The sequence below is a fragment of the Falco punctatus genome, assembly GCF_963210335.1.
Source record: "Falco punctatus genome assembly, chromosome: 3".
Taxonomy (NCBI): domain Eukaryota; kingdom Metazoa; phylum Chordata; class Aves; order Falconiformes; family Falconidae; genus Falco; species Falco punctatus.
In genome coordinates this window covers 113023559-113044486 of record NC_137582.1, presented here as the reverse complement: position 1 = coordinate 113044486, position 20928 = coordinate 113023559, and the positions used below count along the sequence as shown (strand labels likewise).

The 20928-nt window shown below is 47.2% G+C and overlaps 1 protein-coding gene across 10 annotated transcripts in view; it reads left to right on the top strand.

Moving 5' to 3' along the window:
- The window catches only part of PIK3CD (phosphatidylinositol-4,5-bisphosphate 3-kinase catalytic subunit delta), a 58709-nt gene that overhangs the window by 29722 nt on the left and 8059 nt on the right, over nucleotides 1–20928 (top strand). For 5 of the 10 annotated variants that reach the window (XM_080377925.1, XM_080377922.1, XM_080377921.1 and 2 more), the window contains exons 2-20: nucleotides 4158–4231; nucleotides 4596–4759; nucleotides 6224–6452; nucleotides 6858–7087; nucleotides 7936–8115; nucleotides 8762–8911; nucleotides 9235–9324; nucleotides 10379–10600; nucleotides 13722–13818; nucleotides 14222–14352; nucleotides 15186–15245; nucleotides 15461–15628; nucleotides 16438–16559; nucleotides 16722–16865; nucleotides 17699–17798; nucleotides 18643–18821; nucleotides 19024–19133; nucleotides 19736–19814; nucleotides 20068–20235. In XM_080377925.1, the coding sequence (XP_080234051.1) occupies nucleotides 4619–4759; nucleotides 6224–6452; nucleotides 6858–7087; nucleotides 7936–8115; nucleotides 8762–8911; nucleotides 9235–9324; nucleotides 10379–10600; nucleotides 13722–13818; nucleotides 14222–14352; nucleotides 15186–15245; nucleotides 15461–15628; nucleotides 16438–16559; nucleotides 16722–16865; nucleotides 17699–17798; nucleotides 18643–18821; nucleotides 19024–19133; nucleotides 19736–19814; nucleotides 20068–20235 (2600 nt within the window). In that variant the 5' untranslated portion in view covers nucleotides 4158–4231; nucleotides 4596–4618. Of the gene's footprint in view, nucleotides 1–505; nucleotides 622–2833; nucleotides 2877–3119; nucleotides 3575–4157; nucleotides 4232–4595; nucleotides 4760–6223; nucleotides 6453–6857; nucleotides 7088–7935; nucleotides 8116–8761; nucleotides 8912–9234; nucleotides 9325–10378; nucleotides 10601–13721; nucleotides 13819–14221; nucleotides 14353–15185; nucleotides 15246–15460; nucleotides 15629–16437; nucleotides 16560–16721; nucleotides 16866–17698; nucleotides 17799–18642; nucleotides 18822–19023; nucleotides 19134–19735; nucleotides 19815–20067; nucleotides 20236–20928 lie in introns of those variants that run through there. The other 5 variants (XM_080377918.1, XM_080377919.1, XM_080377920.1 and 2 more) reach the window with 4 other exon arrangements.

Sequence of the window (20928 nt, the reverse complement as noted above, 5' to 3'; positions counted from 1 at the left end):
CTCTGCATAAATTTGCCTTTATGTGCAACTGTGTGTTCCTCGGGGTGTGTGAACTCAAAACATATGCTACCTCCTGTTACTGATGTTGTGCCTGCGTTTGTTATGTGGCATCCAGTAACGCAGGGGGTTTATCTTCCAGCCTGGCAGACTGGTACATGGCCTAGTCCCACATGCGTTATCAGCTCTGCCTTGGTCATCTCTCCTCTTTGGTAGAGACACACATTTATTATCTTTACACCAATTAATGCAAGGACAAGCCTCAAGGAGGGTAAAGCAGCCTGTAGCTTTCTTGCGGAATAAGGACTTGAGGCAAAGCGGGGAGAGGAGGTTGAGGATTTGCCTTTATCTGGAACCTGGAATTTTGTCTCGTGATTATTTTCCTCCATGTTTTTCTGCCCAGCTATGAAGAGGTCTGGGCATTGTAAGATGGGTTCATTGCCCATATGACTCTCAGTAAAGAAGTGATTAGTACCAACAGATGCATCTTTCATGATTGCTCCCCTAGGACATGACTCCACATCTCAAAATTGCTGAGGGATTATGGAGCAGTTGCCCACTACTGGGAGTTTTTGCTGCTTGTTGTGCTCATCTGAACCGGAGGCAGGGGTCCACGTGGAACAGGTCCGTGTGTATTTCATTCCTGGTTTCCTGAGAAAGCCTGTCTTGCACAGACTTTCACCTTGTCCTTACCAAAATATTCCGCAGAGCAGAATAATGTGTGAAAAGGAGAGTATGCTTCAATTCTCTGGGAACTGTGGGGAATAGCTTCATGTCTGTGCCCATGGAAATCTGCTGCTGGGCACATGCTTGATGCTTTGGGACCTGTGTTGTGTGACAGCATATATTTCTCTTCCTCTTATGTTCTCTCAGAAGTCCAAAGCGATACTGTGCTCTGCAGTTTGAGAGCTTGTTTATCTGCAGGCTGAAGGAAGCAGCTGCGATGGCCCCATGCAGAGGGTAGTCCCAGCCCATGCTGTATGTCAGCCAGTCCACGCACTGCTTGTCCAGCTGCTGGGCTCTCCCTTTGGGTTGTGGCTGGTCACTCCTCACATCTTAGCGAGATCTGAGGTTCCCATCAAGTGTGCTTGCTTCTTTTGGGAAAAGAGCTTCCATTGCTCCCTTCCTGTGGGATAGGAAGAGCGATTCTTTAGGGCAGCTGGGCCCTGCTCATCTCAGAAAATAACAGAATAATGTTTTGAGCAAACTGCATCTTGTTTTCCCGTGCTCAGCTATGCCAACAGCACTGCCAATGAGACACTGCCCCTGCAAGTCCTGCCTGTGCAGTACCCTTGCCTGGGGACAGTATGATGGCCGGGCTCGGAGGCACGCAGCCTTGGCTGTCCTGCCTGGGCACGTATGTACCAGTGGGCAGCTTTTAGGTCAAGCTTGTGTACAAGCAGGCCCAGAGGAAGACTGCTGCCAGAAATGAATGAGGAGACGTTTGAGGCTCTGTAGTTTCCTCCGATGTTCTGTGCTACCTCCAGTTCAGGGGCTGCATGAAGTTCACAGAACGATATACTTGGCCCTCGCGAGGGCCAGATCTTTGAGCTTGGGTGTTCACCTTGCTAGGACTTTTTTGGCCACCCAAGCACATCAGCTGGCCAGCCCGTCTTGAGGTATACCTCTCTTGGATGGAGCATGGGTATATACCAGCTATAGACAGAGCGCTTTGTGTGTTCTGGTTGTCTGTTCTGCTTCTTAGCCCCGGGGTGCCAAGTGCCACGTGCATCCTGTCCTGCGAAACTTCTGACCTTGTGGGAGCTGGAAGGCAGCAGCGTACCTGCCTTGCACTTGAAACAAGTATTTGAGGGTTGTGGGAGATGTGGCTGCTGGGGCAGGAAGTATTGTTATCGGAAGATGTAGTTGGGGGAATGTGGAAGTATTCTAGCAAGAAGATGTTTTGGGCTAGTAGGAGGAGTGAGGGTGTCTTATAGAAAGTGGGTGGCTACAGCCTGGTGTTGATAAGCAGGGGTCTTTGATAGCCTGTGTATCTGCCCGAGTTTTGTTCTGTGGGTTTGTGTCCCACTAAAACACAAACTTCTCTCTCACCGTTGCTTGCCCTAGCTTTGAGAGATATGCAAGTTGTGCAGTAAACTAATTTCTGTCAAGTGTGCATTGATTAACTTGAACCTCAGGCTACCAGACCTACAGCTCAGAACCCTACCACAATATGAGATTTTTAACAATAATCTGTCTGTCCACCAGTGTGAAAGTCTGAGGTGACACTGGGGCTTTTAAAAATTGACAGCTGCAACAAGGAATCCCTTTTTCTTAAAGACTGTTGCAGTGAAGGACAAAGAGTCTATCTCAAACAACACCAGCAGCGTAAACCCCGACAAAAAGGAGTGATGCTGTATCTGACTATTCACAAATGGCAAAATGACCCAGAAAAAACAGAATTGTAATTACTTCTGCTGATGAGGTCAAGATAGTGCAAACAAGGTTACAGCGTGGAGAACTCTTCCAATTGCCCAGCACAGAAGGGAAGATGGAAGTGGGGTGGTGCCGGAGTATTAATCCAGCAGAGCTCGCTTCATGTAAAAACTCTCACACTGGATCAGATCTGAGGTCCAACTAGTTGAGCATTCTGAATTTAGCAACGGGAAGGGGAGAGGTTTGGTAAACGAAGTTCCAGAGACTGTGCAAGCCTGGAGTTATTCTTCCTTTGGCATATCCGCTCCAGGTTCTGTTGGAAAAATCCCTCTGTCAGGAGATGATCAGCAAGTTTGGAAAGACAAGGGACTGAGCAACCTGAACTTCACATTGTAGTGCTAATAGCCTGGATAGGTACTTCATGCATCTGATGGGATGTGGCATTGGGTAGAAATCCTCAGTGGAAGGAAGCAGTTCAGCCGTTGTGACTCCTGTCTCTGCTGGTCAGTAGAGTTGTGGTAGATTGCTGCTTTTGTTGCCCTTGGAAAGGCCGAGGCAGCAGATGTTCTAGAAACTTGCTGGTTTAATTGTTAATGAGCAGAAGACAAGGCAAGCTTGGTTTGCTTTATTCAAACTTGTAAACCTTGCCTCCTCCCCTTTTTACTTCCCTCCCTCTTAAGGCACATGGGTGGTTTTGTGGTCGCTGTATCCGGTCTCCGTGTGATACAGCGTGTGCACTGAGGAAGCGGGACAGATAAAACAGCTCGTATTTCTGGGAATCCTTACCCTGCAGCTGATGGGGAAGTGGTGTGCTCCCAGGCACTGGCAGATAAGATGCTGGGCTCCTTGTCATTCTGAAGCATAGGGCTGGCTCACAAGAAGCTGACAGCCGGACTTCATGATTTGGGAGACCCAGATCTTCCGCAGCATGTTGCTCAGTCTCTTTCTAAGTTTGCACGCCGTCTGACAGCTGCAAAGCCATTTTTTAAGTAGTGAATGAGCAAATTTTGTACTGGTGTCACAGGCCAAGGACAAGTGACACTTAGAATTGCTTGGGGCATGTGCAGGGCTGAATTTAGAACCAGGAAATGCAGGAGGCTGAAGCCTGGGTTTCCACAGCAGCTACTAGTCACGGCTGTGGGAGCACCCTCCAGGCTGTGCTGCTGGCGCATTTCTCTGCTGACCTGGGGGAAGAACTCTGGTAAGTGAGAAGGAATTTAGGTGAGCTGGTTTCTCTGCTGAGGTGTTTGAAGAGAATTAGTTACAGCCACTTCTCTGTTGCGGGGAGCTAATGCTAGCAGTCCCAAGCTTTTCCTGCATGTGGGGACAGACCACGCGCTGCTGCCCGTCACCTGTGGAGGAAACTGGAGTTCTGTACTGCTGTAGTATTTTGCTTGTGGGCAAATGGATGGAGTGTGAGGGTTTAACTGACTTTGGTGTTACATGTCTTTAAGGAAGAAGATGTACAATGGGCTTGTGGTGAATGCCTTTTGTTTTAGCTATTCATGTGTGCATTTATTCTGTGTTTGAAAACAGGAGTTTGTACCTGATAGCGTTCAGATTCTTTTTCTCTTCTTTGCATTCTTTGGGTGTACTGAGAATAAATTGTAGAGCCCTACCAAGTGAAAGGATGCAGATGGAATTAACAAACTTATTTTGATTTTCTGAGCCTTAGGTTTCATTTTTCCTTGGGGAGGGGGATATACAGTGGAGTATTATTTATCTGTGTGTATAAAAATGCGTGCATACTCAGAACTGACAACATCTCTTTTTCCCTCTTGCAGACTGGAACTGAGCGCTGGAAAAACAAAGTGGAGCTTGGAGCATGTGGCCTGAGGATTGCCTTACAAAACAAGGGGTAGGGACTTACTGGTTTTGTTGGCTGCTTGGTCATAAATGAGCTATCGGGACAAATGCTTTTGTTCTCAAGTGAAGATTATTAATATTTTTGTGTGTCAAATGTAGATGTTAATCCCAGTCTAGAAGAGATTCAGAAAGGGTTGCATTGAGATAGAAGCAAATGCTATAGCAAGGACGCCTCTGTGGCTTAAAGGCTTTGAACTGGAAATCTGACTAAGCTGCATATATTCCTGACCTATGAGGATACACTACCCTTCCTTTCTTTGGGTTCTTTTGCACATTAACTTCCCACAGAGCCCAGCACAGATCTGAGGAGATATCACGTAGTGAACAGCAACAGACTTTTTCCCGTTTTCTTGCAGGTGGTAGCTAAGAAGTGAGCAGGATGCCACCAGGCATTTACTGCCCTACGGAATTCTGGGCCAAGGGGGAAAATCAAAACATCCAGGTGGACTTTCTGCTGCCCACAGGCATATACTTAAACCTTTCTGTGTCCTGCAATGCCAGCTTGGGCACCATCAAGCAGGTAACAGCCTTGTTCCACAGTCTTATCCGCAGTCTCTAGGGATGAGGACTCTGTTCTGGGGAACACCTGGGGAAATGTGTTGGATCTTAACTCGGTGCAAGTTGGGTTTCTTCTGCATTGCTCTGAGGCAGTTCCTGGTAACTCGCTGTGAGAGCCCCTCCTTTGTGACAGCCTCTGCAGGCCACTAAACCCATGTCTAGCCACTAAGACTGCCACAGGGTGCCAGGTGGTGCCATTCTCTGGGTACTTGCTCAACCTCGGGATGAGAATAAGAGTAACTTCAGGAGTGAGGGCAGATTTGAATCGGCCACACAGGGCTTGTGCGTTGTATGTTTAGTTACTGCTCATCTGAGCCAGCCAGTCCCCATGCTGGATTTTTTCATTATGAAAGCTCTTGTGTATGCATGTGCAAGCAGTAGTCACCCCCAAACAGTCAAATACGAATGCTGGACTGACTCAAAGCAATCAGGATACCATCCCAGCCTTCCCTTGCCTCACAGAAATTGAATACTGAAAATTTGAAATGGTAACTAAAGGATTTTTCTTAGTGCTTCATTTGGGAAATAAAATGCTGTAGTGAAGCCCTGTGTAAACAAAGTGTAGCTGCTTCCTTATTTCCCTGGCCAGAAGAAGGGTTAGGGGAGAGTGAAGGAAAACAGCAGAAAAGGTTTTCTCTGCAGTAGCAACCTGGCCTAGATGAGTCACAGATCACAAGGGACAGAAGCACAGTGCCAGATTATTCCAAGGTTTCTCATGCTGCAATTTTCAGATGAAAAAAACCACACAAACCCAACCAAAAAAACTGTAAGTAGAGCTGATTGTTTCTAGCTGTGAGGTTACAGCTCTGTGTTTTACAGCCAGTGGGCACACTGGGTCAGACTGGAGGCCCAGGGTTTTGTCTGCTGTAGCAGGCGCTTAGGGTGAGAGGGAAGAAATGGGTTGCGAACAGTCGTGTGCAAGTGCCATGCACTTGGGAGCAAAGGATCTTTGGGAACTGGGTAGTGTTGAGAAGACTTGGGAGAAGTTCTTGGCTCTTGTCACAAATTTCGTGTTACTGGGGGCAGGTTTCTTAACCGAATTTTGCTTCTTGTGGGAGTAATACCTCTGTTTCACAAGGCTGGCAGTCAGCCAGTACTTAGGTGAGGTGTTCAGGTGGGGGCTACGTAAATACCCAGGCTGAGGGATTTACTTTGCCCGAAACAAATGTCAAGCATGAAAAAAGGAAGTCAGTTAATGGCATGTAGAAATGAATCTACCCAGCAGTTCAGCAGGAGCTGGAGCCACCAGACCTGGCTGAAAAGCTGCCTGCGACTGCAGGCGTGGGAATGCCGTGAGCAGGTTTGGCTGAGCGTTGCCTTTGCTACGTGGCGTACCTCGGGAGAGCGGGGCTGTGGGGCGGCAGGAAGAGAACGTGAGGTTCTGGCAGCGCAGCTGTCCTCTCACCCTGCTGTTGGTCTGGCCCAGGTGGTGTGGAAACATGCTCAATATGAGCCACTGTACCACATGCTCAGTGACCCCGAAGCATACGTCTTCACGTGCATCAACCAGACAGCGGAACAGCAAGAGCTGGAGGATGAGCAGCGGCGTCTTTGTGACATCCAGCCCTTCTTACCAGTACTGCGGCTCGTGGCTCGAGAAGGAGACAGGGTCAAGAAGGTTATTAACTCCCAGATCAGCCTGCTCATTGGAAAAGGTTAGTTTCCCCGTTGCTGGTCTGGCCAGGAGTGTGGCAGGGATGTCGGCTGTAGGTGAAGCACAGGCTGTCCCAGGCAGCCTTGCTACGTATGGAATGGTGGTGGAGCCCTGCCTGTGCCAGTGACAGAGTTAGAAAGCTTGGTCTCTGGTGGACCTGGTAAAGGGAGAGCAGCGTGTGTGCAGACCATCTTTCCTGCTGGCAGGGGCTATAGTAATTGAGTTGGTGCAATTGTACATAGTAACAATAAACAATTGCTAGTAGCTTGGCTGACTCTTCTCCTTTTGGCCAAATATTAAGCATGTGTTTGGGAAGAGTGTTTCACAGACACTTGGTTATCAAAGGCTCATTTGCCCCATTGGGTGCGGGCGCTTATTTAGCCTTTCTCTCTTACTCTGCACTTAGGTTTGCATGAATTCGACTCTGTGCAGGATCCGGAGGTGAATGATTTCCGCACCAAAATGTGCCAGTTCTGTGAGGAGAGAGCAGCAAAGCGGCAGCAGCTCAGCTGGGCAGCTTGGATGGAGTACAACTTTCCCTTGCAGCTGGAGCCCATGGCCAAGGGCCTTGGGACTGGCTCTCTACATATCTCCACCAAGAACATTTTTGTCAACATCAAGTTTCAGTCTGGCGGGGTAAAGCACAAACCTTTCTGTGACAATGTTTAACTGGTTTGTGCTTTCCCTTTGGGGACCTTTGGGCATTTGGAGACAGAATAACATATGCGTGGACAGTGTTGCCATGTGTTCAGTGTTCCATCTTCATTCTCCAGATTCCTTTGCCTGTGGAGATGGTTGGGAGGGAGACTCTGAGCCTCCAACCAAGGGAGCTGTTCCCCTTCCTGAACATGCGTTGGGTCAATGGTTAGCTGGTAGCTGAGGTTGCTGCATGTACATGTGGTGGAAAGCTTTTTGGTTTGGGGTAGGAGAGGACCACGGAATCCAATATGTGCCTGTCGTTTTGAAGCCCAAGAGTCTGCTCAACTCATGCTCAGCATTACGCTGCTTGCAGGCATTGGTCTGTGTTGCCTATGGGCCCTTGTTCTTGCCTGCTACCCTTGGTTAATGTTATTTTTGCATGTTGTGCCGGGGCATGAAGGCAGGAGCCACCCCCATGGGACAAGGGCCTTCCAGAGCAGGGTGTTTGAGCATGGTGTCCCTAGCCACACTCTGCCTGGCTGGTGGAATGGCAGTGGGAAGATTTTTAGTGACTAGCAACCACATGAACTGGTGATTCTGCTTAAACTGGCCTTGAAGTTCCTGATTCCCAGCCTTGCGCTTGCGCTCCTGCCTAATTTGGCAAACACCCCTACTTATTTGCTAGTGTGTGTATGTTGGGGTGGGTAATTCTGCCTTCCTAGCCTTCTCTTTACTGTCAGCAACAGGAATGTTGTTGCCTATCTGCTGAGCTAATGCTGCTCCTTGTGCTGATTTCAGCCCTTTGCTGGTATTTGACAGTGTGTGCTGTGTTGTTGGGATTGCAGGAGAGCTTCACTTTCCAGATCTCCCCAAAGGAGTTCCCCATCACGTTAATGAGCTATGCTATCAAGAAGCAGGCTACTGTCTTCCGCCATGAGACAGTGGAGAAGCCAGAGGACTATACCCTGCAGGTGAATGGGAAATGTGAATATCTCTATGGGAACTACCCCCTGTACCAGTTCCAGGTGAGCCTTGTGTCTTGCTTTATCAATGAGTCTGTTCCCATATGGCCTGCTCTTGCTGGGAGGGTGGATTGAGACGTGTTATCCTCCATCCAGGAGGCAGTGCTGTTTACAGGAACGCAACAAATCAGTGGCAAGACCTGGATGCTACTTAGGGCAAGGGATACTTCTGGAAACCTAACAGATCCTTGTGTTTTGAGGGCTCGTGCTCAAAGCCTGTCCCCGGGTTCCAAGTACTGTGTAAATGCATTTATAGACTATGGTTCTGGAAGTGTCTGTCGTCTTGATTGCATGGTGGGCTGGGGGTTCTCCTCCTGAAAGTTGGGCAAGTAATCCCGTATCCTGTGTTGGCCTGGCAGGGCAAACTGCTGTTGGGAGCGCTGAATCCTTCTCGGTTTTTTCCCTGAATGCAGCCACTTGAGCCAGTCGATGAAATGCCGGCTGTAAAAGGCACTTCATGTTCTCAGGTCTGGCAGTGACTGGCAGGTTTATAAAGCAAGAGGAGATACATTAAAACTGAATTTGGATTGTTGCTGTGTCCTTTTCTTACTCCTTCCACCTCTTTCTGCTTCAGCCAGTTGTGATCTGCTTGACTGCTCTTGCCAACCTGGTCCGTTTCATCTGTGCTGACTTTATCCTCTCTTTGCAGTACATTCGCAGCTGCCTCCACCGAGGCCTGACACCCCACCTGACGATGGTACACTCCTCCGCTATCATTGCCATGAGAGACGAGCAAACCAATTGTATTGCCAGCCCCCCAAAGACAACTCCCAAGCCTCCCCCGCTTCCTAAGAAAAAGGTAAAAGAGGGGACAGTGACCCAGTGGGGTCACCCTCAACTCATCCATTGATGGAGATGCTGATCTTCTCTGGGAACAGTAGCTGGTTCTCCCTGCCTCCCTCAGGACAGGTTCCTGGCGAGGGTCTGAGAGCTGGGAATTGCCAATCAGCCTTCCAGCTTCCTCCACAACTTCCCTGATTGTCACAGCCCTAAAGCTCCCACCTGCAATGCAATGCTCTGTTCTGTTGGAGCAATAAGCATGCAATGAGAGATGAAGTCTAGCACTGGCTTGAGGAGTCTTGGTTGCATCTATTTCTGATTGGAACCCTTTTCTCTTTCTAGCCAAACTACAGCTCTCTCTGGTCCTTAGAGCAGTCTTTCTACATTGAGCTGGTGCAAGGCAGCAAGGTCAATGCAGATGAGAGAATGAAGGTAGGTACTGACTCACTTTGGGGTTTTGGTTTTGTGTTTTGACTTTCCCAGTTGCATCTGTCTTGCTTGTGTGGTGAGAAAGCAGGGGCTGACAACTTGATCTCACGTGATCCTCCATTCTGCTTCATTCAGCCTTTGGCCAGTTTCTAAACTGCAGCACAACAGGAAGGGGAAGGGAACTTGCGAGCCAGCAGCCCAGCGATGTGTTCTTAAAAACACTCCACTGCAAAAATTTCTGAGGAGCAAACAGAGCTGCTGCCCTGTGCTAGTATCTGTTGCTTGACAGCGATGTGGAGGGGCAGGGAAGTCTGCAGAAAGCAGAGGAGGGGAAATTGGGCTCTGGAAGGGAGAGCGATGGGAGAGGTGGTGACTGGTAAAGTTAAGACAGGACGTATTATGCAGCAAAGCCCTGGGATTTGCAAGGGGATTGCCACGAAGGGGGAGCAGGTGAAGGAGGAGGTGGGGAATGGCTGCCCTTTGGGAAAGGGAGGAAGCAGGGCAAGAATATATCACATACACAGGTGTTCTGCAGGGCAAAGCGCTTTATAAAGAAACAGGCAATTAAATAGTTATTTCTTCTGCCCAGCGCCCCATCATTTGCAGGGAGCTCCTCCTGTTGAGGACTCCTGTAATTGAGACAAGCCAGCAATGCTGTAACAAGAGGTGAAGTTGGGGATGAGCTTGGCCTATCAGCTGTACAGTGATCGGGCAAGAGGAGTGCAGGTCTGCAGGCAGATTAGCACCCGCAGACAGCTCAGCGTGCTGCACTGCAGGCACAGCTGCTTGCACGTGCCCTTCTCCTGTGGTGCTGATGTGCCTGGCATAAGCACTTGCCCAGCTCTTGGTGTCTGCCCTGCTCTTTCGGCGTGATAGGTTCCTGAGCTTTTGCAGCTTTTTTGCTTTTTGCATGTGTCAGAGAATTGGGGAAGAGACAGAAGTAAGGGCACCCTGCTCAGGGGAACAGATGCCCTGTCCTGTTCCTCTTCTAATCGCGTGTCTTCAGTAAACAAGTCCCTCTGGATTCATGGTATTCTCCTGTTTCTCCTTCCCTCAGCTGGTGGTGCAGGCAGGTCTCTTTCATGGCAATGAGATGCTGTGTAAGACAGTGTCAAGCTCTGAAGTGAATGTATGCTCAGAACCAGTGTGGAAGCAGAGGCTGGATTTTGATATTAACATCTGTGATCTTCCCCGTATGGCACGGCTCTGCTTTGCCCTCTATGCTGTCATCGAGAAGGCAAAGAAGGCACGTTCCACCAAGAAGAAGTCCAAGAAAGCTGTAAGTAAAGCCAGTGTGGGACTGAGTGAGGCTTACCAGCGCTGGAGGGCACAGGACACTGTTCTGAGCTACATGCCCATTGCTTTCAGAAGAAGACTTTATTAATAAGAGCTTACAGATTGATGACCAGTAACTTCTTCAACAGGAACAGGAAACTGATGAGTGGCTGCCTGTAGGAAAGGTTGTTTAAATGTAATTTCTTATCCAGAAAGACCATTAAGAAACATACCCAGCATCTGAATGCACACACAGAGGAATCATGTATATTAATGTCCCTGTTTTGCTGTTCTGCAACTTCCTTGTTTTGTAGTTGAGGTTAAACCATCTTCTGTGTTGCATCTTCTTTCTAGTAAGGTTTTTCATGCAAATCCCCCATGTAGCAAAGTAACAGCTGAGAAGGGGGAAGAAAATGGGGAATGTAAACACTGGTTACAGCAAAGCTTTAGGTGAGGTAAAATGGAAGTGCAGAATCTTCAAGGTTGCTGTTCAGGCGCAGCAAACTGGGGACAGGAATCACTTTGGAAGCTCTTGTATTGAGCTTCTGAATGGGACATGTAGTGATATTTCTCAGTTTCTTCACCTCTACTCCAAAACTTCTAGCCCGCTCATAATTCAGTAACTAAAAGCAGGTCTCAGTGCAGCCTGTAACTGAATTGCTGGTTTCCCAGTGTTGTAACTTAAGCAAGATGCCTCTAGCTCTTTGCATGTGAAGAGTGTTCTTTATGGGCAACAAATGCATTTGTTCCTCTGCAAATGACAGTTTTTGCAGCCACAAAAGCACTGTTACTGTGCTGTAAAGATAGCATGACTAATCCTCTCTTTTAGTAGAGTGGAGAGAAATGAGAGACTGATAAATGTGATCACAGAAGATTTTGGTCTCAGTTCTGCTAACTCCTTTTCACTGCTGGGAAGTTCACTGAGCTTTGTTGTGTTGATATCAATAGGGTTCTCAGGGTTACAGAGCACTGATGTCTGGGGAGCAACAAGCAGCCCATGAGTCCTGCTTGTGTGGACCTGTTTCTGGGTTGGAGACTTCAGACAGGAAACATTTTGAGACCAGGACCAGGATCAACCTTTTTATTGTCTTTTTTGCTTAAGAATAGCAGAACTCCAACTCCTGCTGGAGGCTTTTGTTGAACAGAATATCTGATTCATCCACAGGCTGCATTTTTGTGGTCACACTGGAATAATTTTCAGTTTTGAAGCAGTCAGAAGGAAATCTTCCTATTCTGATTGACAAAACAAAACCACCCTGGTTAGCCGAGATGTTAAGAGGATCTTGTTCATGTGTGTTCTGGTACTGGTGAGAGGTGAATAGATTCTGGTGAGCTCTTAATATAAAATCACAGTATTTGCTGGAGCTGAGCTCTGCAGAAATGGATTTTCCCACATGGTCAGCTGCAGCTCTGAATGAGGTGCTCAGATCTCATTTAAAACGATTGGTAAGAGGAAGTTACAGTCAGAGTGCAGCTGATTTTTGTTTTTGATAAATAATTTTTTTGCTTGCTTTGCTTACAGTACTCAGAGGTTAATTACATGCAAGTTGTTTGTCTGTGCAGACTGTCCAGAGCAGATAAGTGGGACTAAATCATTTACAACCACAAAAACTGGCACGTTTGTGGACTGGCTGGGATGAGTCAGAGGGTTAGTGTCGCCCAGAGGGTTGGCTTTCATCTCTAAGTCATGCAGGAGATATTTCTGTCCTTACAGTGCTGAATCGTTGCTTTGCTGGACTTTATCCACCAAAAATCTTGCATTTTGGCAGGTGCTGCGCTGTGATGTCATTTACTCTGTTAGAAAAGGTTATTGCTGGTGGGGGCGGTTGTTTGGCCTTTCTTTATGATCTAGAAGCTGATGTCTCAAATGGGATTTTACTGAAGATACTTAGTCTAATTAAATCAACTCAAAGCTTTGCGAGAGGCCACTTGGAAGCGATTAATTTTGTCGCGTTAGAGGAGAATGCTGACTTTGCTACTTCCACCAAGTCCTTTGGTGTACCTTCGGGGTAAGCCTGATCCGTCCTGTAGAATGTCTCAGTGAACAAGATGTCTTGCTGTGGTTCCCTTCAAATATCATGGGTGCGTCTCACTAGAATTTTTGCCTTGTGATCTCTTTGCAAGTCGGTCTATGTGCTAGCATGTGCTTAAGCCTTGGTGTTTTCTGAACAGCTGAGTGAAATGCTGGTGTTGCTCAAACTGTCGTATGAAGTAAACTGTTCCATTTGGGGAACCTGACTGCAGGAAATCTTAGGTCATTTGTGGAATATGTCTGTCTGCTCTGGTGGCAGGGAGCTGGGTTAGAGCAGGGAGATGGATTCTCTCTCTTGGCTGTGTCCCAATTGCTTTACTTGCTGGAGTTTCCCGCCTCCAGATTAAGACTGGCTTGTCTGACTGGGTTGGATTTGTGGGTTTTATTCGGGGGTGGGGCTGGGGGGTGGGGAGAGAGCGGGGGAGTGGGGGGGTATGGCACTGGCAACATAAAGTTGGATTTCTATAGGTAGGTTTTATTATTGTACAAAGGAGCCAAACCTTTTCTTCCCATTATCAGATATATCTAGTGTTCTTTGCCTAGTTTTTTCAAGTTGTGCTGTGTTGCCTGCTTCAAAATCAAGGTGGTTGTTCTTCCCCTCAGACTGTGGAGTGTTAAAGTATGTGTGTCACAGCTCCTTCAAATACCCAGTGTAGAGTTGCAAGGGCTTACTGGAGACTTAGGCACTCTTCAGCAGTGCAAAATATTGAGTGATGAAGTTTTAGGCATAGTTGTGTGCAGCACTACACAAAAGACCCCAGGTTTTGGCAAATATCTGAATTTGATGCCATCTTGTACTCTGATTTTAGGAGAACTTAAAAGGTAAGCAGACAGGCATGGCTGCCTAGGGTGGTATATTCTTCACAGCAACTCTTTGGCGAGGGGGTGCCTACATACTCTGGAATGGGAAGTTACATGCCTGTAGCAATTTGCAGACTTGGAAAAGATCAAGATTATATAAATCCTTATTTCTGGCTGTTGTGAGGGCTTGGCTTTGCATGGGGATATCTCACTTTGTTCTTAGCTCTTCTCATCCCTTCATCCAGCTTTTGCAGTTGTAGCACCCAAGTGAGCTGCTTCCTTTGCTTTGCAGGACTGCCCGATTGCCTGGGTGAACGTCATGCTCTTTGACTATAAAGACCAGCTGAAAACAGGGGAGTGCTGCTTGCACATGTGGTCCTCCTTTCCAGGTATGTCAGGTGATAGAGCTACTGCACTGTTTTGCATCTTCAGCCTCCACCACAAAGACAGGAGCCCTGCAGCATTCTGCTTTGTGGTCCAGTAGTTGTAGGAGGGGCCGTAATAGTTCAGACTAGCAGACCCAGTACAATTACCGCTCTATATTGCGACAGCATCTAGAGCCCTGCCGAGGTGAAGGCCTTGTTTTACTTGGTACTGCATGGATGGTGTAAGAGGTTGCTGTTGTCCTAAAGATGTCATGTATACTTCGCTTCTGAGAAGTCAAGAAAATGCAGTGAGCTGCCCAGGGCCAGGTGGTGTCCAGGGATGGAGCTGGAAGCAGTCTGTTCTCTGCTTTCTGGACCAAAGCTTCAGAACATTTGGGTTCATGGGTTTATGTGCTTTGCTTTTCAGATGAGAAAGGGGAACTTCTGAACCCCATGGGCACGGTACAGTGCAACCCCAACACAGAAAGCGCAGCAGCCTTGGTCATCTGCTTCCCCAGCGTTGCATCACATCCTGTGTATTACCCGTCGTTTGAGCAGGTAGGAGACACAGATGCTTTTTTGGGGAGGCACAGAAATTCCCTAGCTTTGCTGGTGCCAGGAACAGGGACTGGATACAAGCAAACTTGATTAATAGATAATATTAATTGAAAATTTGACTTTTTTACTTAACTAATGGACTTCTGAGTGAATACTTTTCCAAGCTGTGAATTACTGAGGTAAAGCTGCTTTCGTAGGTGAGCATTTGTGTAAAAAATGAGTTTAACTGAGCCGCCGTTAGGTGGCATTAGGCTCTGTAGGAAGGAAGAGGAGTAGAGGGGAAACGGGTGAAAGTAGAAGCTCCTTCCCTTTCAGCACAGTGTTGACATGCTGTGTGGTATGGGGATTTTTCATCCGTCCCTGCAACTGGCCGGACTCTTCAAGTAGTAGAAGAAAGAAAGGAGATCTGCTGTGCCAGGGACATAGACGCATGCTGCCCCACGATGCATGCTCTGGCTCAGAAGCTTCAATGGATTGTGCCCGTGGGCAGCATGGCTTGGGTGGTGCTGTCTGCTTGGCAAGCGCATGGCAGTGCTAAGAATCTGGAAGGGCTCATGTTCACAGGCTATGGGGTGTGCGGATGTGCCCTTTTCGGGGAAAGGGCTCGTCCCTTCATTCTTATTACTGCCAGGGACGAGGCTCTATGGGCAGTTAGGTTACACCTCTGAGCAGGGTGGTCCTGCCGAGGATGTGACCTACCCTTGGGCTGTGACAGGTGTGATTCCCTTCCCCAGAGGTGGCAAGTGACTGAGCTGTAATGGCCTGAAGTGGTGGTGAACTAGAAGTACAGAGGGAATGAGGAGCCTTTCTCAGTCTCTTTGTTTGCATCCTAGCTGCTGGAGTTGGGGAGGAATGGAGAACAACCCCGTGCTGCACCAGAAGATCCTGAGGAGGTGAGTCTTCTGGCAACAGTTTTTCAGCTACATGCAGGCTATGTGCAAGCCTGATCTCACAGGCCAAGTTACATGTTTCCGTGTTACCCCTAGCCAGCTTTTTTCCCCCCAAACTGGGTCATGCCCTAGTCCTGCAAGGTTTCTCTGGGCTGAGCAAGTTCTCTGGGTTGAGACTGAGCCCTGGGTATGCTCTTTCCTGTGATTCCCATGAGCAGAAGCTGCAACTGAAGGAGATACTGGAACGGAGGAGCCACACTGAACTATATGAGCATGAGAAAGACTTGGTGTGGAAGATGAGATATGATATCCGTGACCAGTACCCACAGGCTTTGGCAAAGCTGCTTATCATCACCAAGTGGAACAAGCATGAAGATGTTGCCCAGGTGAGAGTGCTGGGGTTGGCAGCCAGGGCTCCCTTTTTGATCCATCTCCTGGTATCTATCTATGTTCCTGTGTTATGTTTGGGAGGCAGCTTAGCAAGGGATGTTTCACAGTGGCCCTGTGAAGGTAGGTTTGACATCACTGAGGCTGAGGAATATTTTCTGTTCTCAACTGGTCACTGTGCACGTACGCTGCGTGGTACCCAGCTGAGTTGAGGTTAGGTTCTTCTGGGCTCTGTTCAGCTCTGTGCACTGTCCCAGACTCATTACTGACCAACAGAGTCTCGCTTATTCCCTCTTGAAACTGGAGGCAAGAAAAAAAAAAATCTGTTTAATTCCACGGCAGAAATAGGATCTAGATTGTATAGTCTTAACTGATAGAGACCAGCACAAGCTACCTGAGGGGGTCAGTGAATCTCTTCCACCAAGCGGCAGACATCCATTAGGGCTGGTGTTGGTGCTGCTCATTCCTCCTTACTTCAGGAGCTTTGACAGGACCTTCTAAATGGCCCTTTCTAGTCTACATTATTAGGCTGCAGAAAAGTGCTTTTTCCAAATTGCTCATTACGCTAATTGTGGTACAGCAAATACAACTCTGCCGTGGACTTAGGTGGCTCCACCTGTCAGCCTTGCTAGAAAATTTGAACTGATGTTTTTTGACCTGGTGTCTGCAAACTTGCTCTGAGGCATCTATAAATAGTGACACAGCCCTCAAAGAGCTGCTTTTCCATCAGTAGAATTTTAGATTTATACCCATTGTCATAAAAAACTTGTTCCTTTTTTTGCTTTTTTTCCTTTCCCCCCCCTTACAGATGATTTCTCTGCTTCAAACCTGGCCAGAGTTGCCTGTCCTGAATGCCTTGGAGCTGCTGGATTTTAGCTTTCCTGACCGTTACGTTGGCTCCTTTGCTATCAACTCATTAAAGAAGCTGACGTAAGTGCTATCCACAAGGGATATGCAGAGCCCCTTTCTATTTACGTTTAGTGCTGCTGAGGGGACTGCAAGCAATCTGACAGTCTTGTCTTTACAGGTTTTGCAAGTACATTTGTTGCAGTAAAGATAAATTTGTCTTGTCTTTTTCCATTCTGTCCACAGAGATCATGATGTGTTCCAATACCTGCTACAGCTTGTCCAGGTGCTTAAGTATGAATCCTACTTAGACTGTGAATTAACCAAGTTCCTGCTGGACAGGGCGCTATCCAACCGCAAGATCGGCCACTTCCTCTTCTGGCACCTGAGGTAAAGAGCAAATGTTTTGGGCTTTTTAGTGATCAAGTGAAACCAGCAGTTACTGGTTTCCTCATTGCTCTGTGGAGTGAGGTAGCAAGCATGTCTGTATGTATACATGCCGGGGTATTTATTTAAAGGCTGTCCCATCGGCTAGTGTCTTTCATCAGAGCATTGGTGGGATATCCTTGTCACCACCAAAAGCCAGGAGCTGTAGCTTTTTATGTTGGGAGGCTGAATAAGGATTACTCCAGAAGGACACAAAATCTTTGTTTGCTTGTTACTTTTTAATTTTGTTGTGGTGATGGTGTTTGGATTAGGTTTTGTTTTCAGAGTTTTTTATATATATATACACACATGCCTGTGAGTTGAAATTTACTTTGGACACCTGTGGCCACCTGCCAGTTCTGGGCTATAGGCTCCGAACTGTCCTTGCTCCTGAAGTAATGTTCTCAAAGGAGCGGTTAGCAATTTAGTCATCCAGAAGGATGTCTCATCACTTCAAGCAATGGTTTTGCTATATCATCTTCTGGGGTGGGTGCATTTTTTTTTTTCTTCCCCCTCCCCAGTACATAGAAAGACTAATATATATAAAGCTTATATACGTATGTAAAGATACTTATATATATATAACTAATATGAAGTTAATATATATAGTATATATATTTAATATATTTATTATTCATGCATATCTATAAAACTTATCTATGTATATATATAAAGCTAATATTCTGCACTCTCCTCTTCCCCCCCCCCCCCGCCCCCGCCTTGTGCTGGCATGAATGGGAGAATTAGTCAGTCACTGCAGTGAGTCACAATTGCTTTAACCTCCCTTCTTCTCTTAGGTCAGAAATGCATGTTCCTGCAGTTGCCTTGAGGTTTGGCCTGATCCTGGAAGCATACTGCAGAGGCAGCACCCACCATATGAAAGTTTTGATGAAACAGGTAAAAATTGCTTTCAGCGATAAGGTTGACTTCCCTCTTCCTTGGAGCTAGTTCTCAGCTTTTCCAACTTAATGTTATCAATAATACAAAAAAAGCCCTATAACTGCTATGTTGGTTTTGGCATATCCTATTAAGAGCCGAGACTTCCTCATCACATGTGACTTTGCTCATCTCTTACTCACCCACACATGTCCCTTGCGACTATGTGTCTGGAATGGTTTGAAGTGTTCAAAGACCGCTGCTGTTATTAGATGAGTTGAATGAGTTACCATTTAGTAGGGGCTGGTCACAGCTGGTTGTCTGATCCAGAGCAGTGCACTCTTGCCTTCAGTTGCTGTGTGGAGGTAATCCTGCTCTTCACCCAGTCTCAAAAACTAATCTGTTATCCATCAAGGATCACTGTACCTGATTCACAAGTGAGGGACTCGCCTATAGGTGAAGTCATATCTAGGATGTGCCCACAAACCAGTGCTGCTTCTGTTTTCAAGACCGAGTGGCATTTTTGCATAACTCTCCAAAAGCTTCGAAGGGCAAGGGCTATAGGTCTCAGCTCTCCCAGCCAGTGCACCTCACTTCTTCCTTTGGTGCTTGATAATGTGCATTATTCCTGGTGCAGTCGTTACCTTGCAGTGCATTTGTGCCCAGCAGAAGATCCATGACTGATTATGGATCTCCCTCAAGCAGATACTACTAAATTTGCTTGGTTGCAATATGTGAAATTGCCACAGGTTGAATGGAAGATAAGAGATACAACCAAGGTTTACATTTCACAGTAGATGTTAATAGTTTTTAAACCTCCAGGAATTTCCCTTGTCAACCATTTTCCATCCCTCTCTTTGTTCAGGGAGAAGCACTCAACAAGATGAAAGCTCTGAATGACTTTGTTAAAGCAAGTTCTCAGAAGGCCACCAAGCCTCAAACCAAGGAGATGATGCATGTGTGCATGAAGCAGGAAACCTACCTTGAAGCACTTTCCCACCTCCAGTCCCCCCTGAACCCAAACATTATCCTCGCTGAAGTTTGGTAAGGACGATAGCTGCCTCTCCTAACTTGTGCTGCAGACTTTGTTCAGCAGTAGAGTCAGGCTTCTGGTTACCCCAAGGTCCTCTTTTCTCCTGGAAGTCACTAGTGTGTTAGGATTTGTAGATGCTGTTGAATTTGCAGCTTAGATGGCCGCTTTTTTAATAAATGGAAACTCTGATGGTACTGTTTTTGTTTCCTCTAGCGTGGATCAGTGCACCTTTATGGACTCCAAAATGAAACCTTTATGGATTGTGTTTAATAATGAAGAGACAGGTGGAGGTGGTGTGGGTATTATTTTTAAAAATGGAGATGGTAAGTCTTTAAAGGAAATGTTTTCACAGGCATGATAGTCTCAAATATTTATTATGGTGAGTGGGCCTAAATATGGACCATGAAGATGTTATGTGAGGGCCATCAACATGGGGTTTTTTTGACAGTAATCTGGAGATGTAATAAACTCTTCTCTAGCTTGCACTTGCATTCCTCTTCATTAGAGATTTTAGCACAGTAGTAGCTGCGTACCCTTGCACAGTAAAAAGAAACCTGATGTGAGGTCTGAAGGAGCTACAGCAGTCCAAGCTTTGTAGGGTTGGAGGGGCTCCTGCTCACTGGTGTATCACCTTGACTGCTATGGGAAGAGCTTTGGCAAAGTGAAGTAGCACATACCTCCGTTAGTATTATTGTGTGTGAGTTACGGGGTCTGGTATGGTGGCTTTACACTGTTACTGCACAAGTAGACATTGTTCTGTGCTGATGTTCTTTACCAGCTAGACCTAGCACGTGACAAACTTGGCAAAGGTCCCTCTAGCAGCCTGCTTCCTTCAGGGGTAGAACAAGTGGCACCTGCAAGAGCACAAGAGGAGGAGAGCATGGGAGGTACTTACGACCCTCTTTGCCTTTGTAATACTGCACAGATCTTCGTCAGGATATGCTGACTCTGCAGATGATCCAGTTGATGGACATCCTGTGGAAGCAGGAGGGCCTGGACCTGAGGTGAGTCACATGCGCTCACAGTTGTCCTACTGCAATGATGTATCATGTGTGGTGAGGCCGTTTTGTCTGCAAGCTTATTTTGTCCCTGACAGGTCTGTGTAGTATTCCGTGAGCACCTAGTCAGGTTTTGTGGTACTGAGTAGAAATGCAGAGTAGGTACGGAGCAGACGTGGCAGACAAGGGAAAGCTTAAAAGTCAACACAACCCAATTCTGGGCAAGATTTCAGAGGAAGGGTTTCTTTCATCTCTGCAGGATGACCCCTTATGGCTGCCTCTCCACAGGAGACAAGACTGGGCTGATAGAAGTGGTCATGCATTCAGACACCATTGCCAACATCCAGCTGAACAAGAGCAACATGGTGGCCACTGCAGCCTTCAACAAGGATGCACTGCTGAACTGGCTAAAATCCAAGAACCCGGGGTAAGTGGGCTTACCTTTTACTCAGTGCCGTTTTACTGCTTCTTTTCATCTAGAGAAGTTTCTTCCTGCTTTCCTCAGCTTTTTCCTTCAATTATGCATATATTTCCATGCTGTCCTATGATATCGATGGCTGCTTCCCTGCCTGGCCCCATGTGGATCTGTATGGGTCCTGAGCAGAAGTGGAGGCTTCTGGGTTACTGTGTGCAAGCTTTTTTGATCTTCCATAGCCTAAGGTAGCACTGTCCCCAGGCTGGATCCAAGCCTTGATCTTGCCCTTGGCCCTGTTACTTTCTCCAGAAAGAGCCAGTCAGCATGGGGGCAGCTGGAAGGAGGTGCAGGAGGGGTAATGCCAAAATGGGGAGGTGAAAAAACCGAGTGGCTGTGTTGCTTGGGGGTTTACTAGATACAGAAGCACACAGCCACAACACATCACGCTGCTCTGAAGTAACAGGGTGCCAACAGGAATCATTCTGGGAGCACACTCCATCTTTTGGATCTGTGAAGATCTGGGAATGAGTTTATCTAGTAGAGACCAAACCATTTTTGTTGAGGTAGTGGACATACCCTTATCCAGACCCCTCCAGTTACAAGAGAGTTGTTTTTTCAGCTAGTTTTTGTAAAGCACAGGTGGGAGTACTGCCTCTGGAGAGCACTATGGGAAATCCAAATGCGATTCCCTTACCTTCTGCAGGT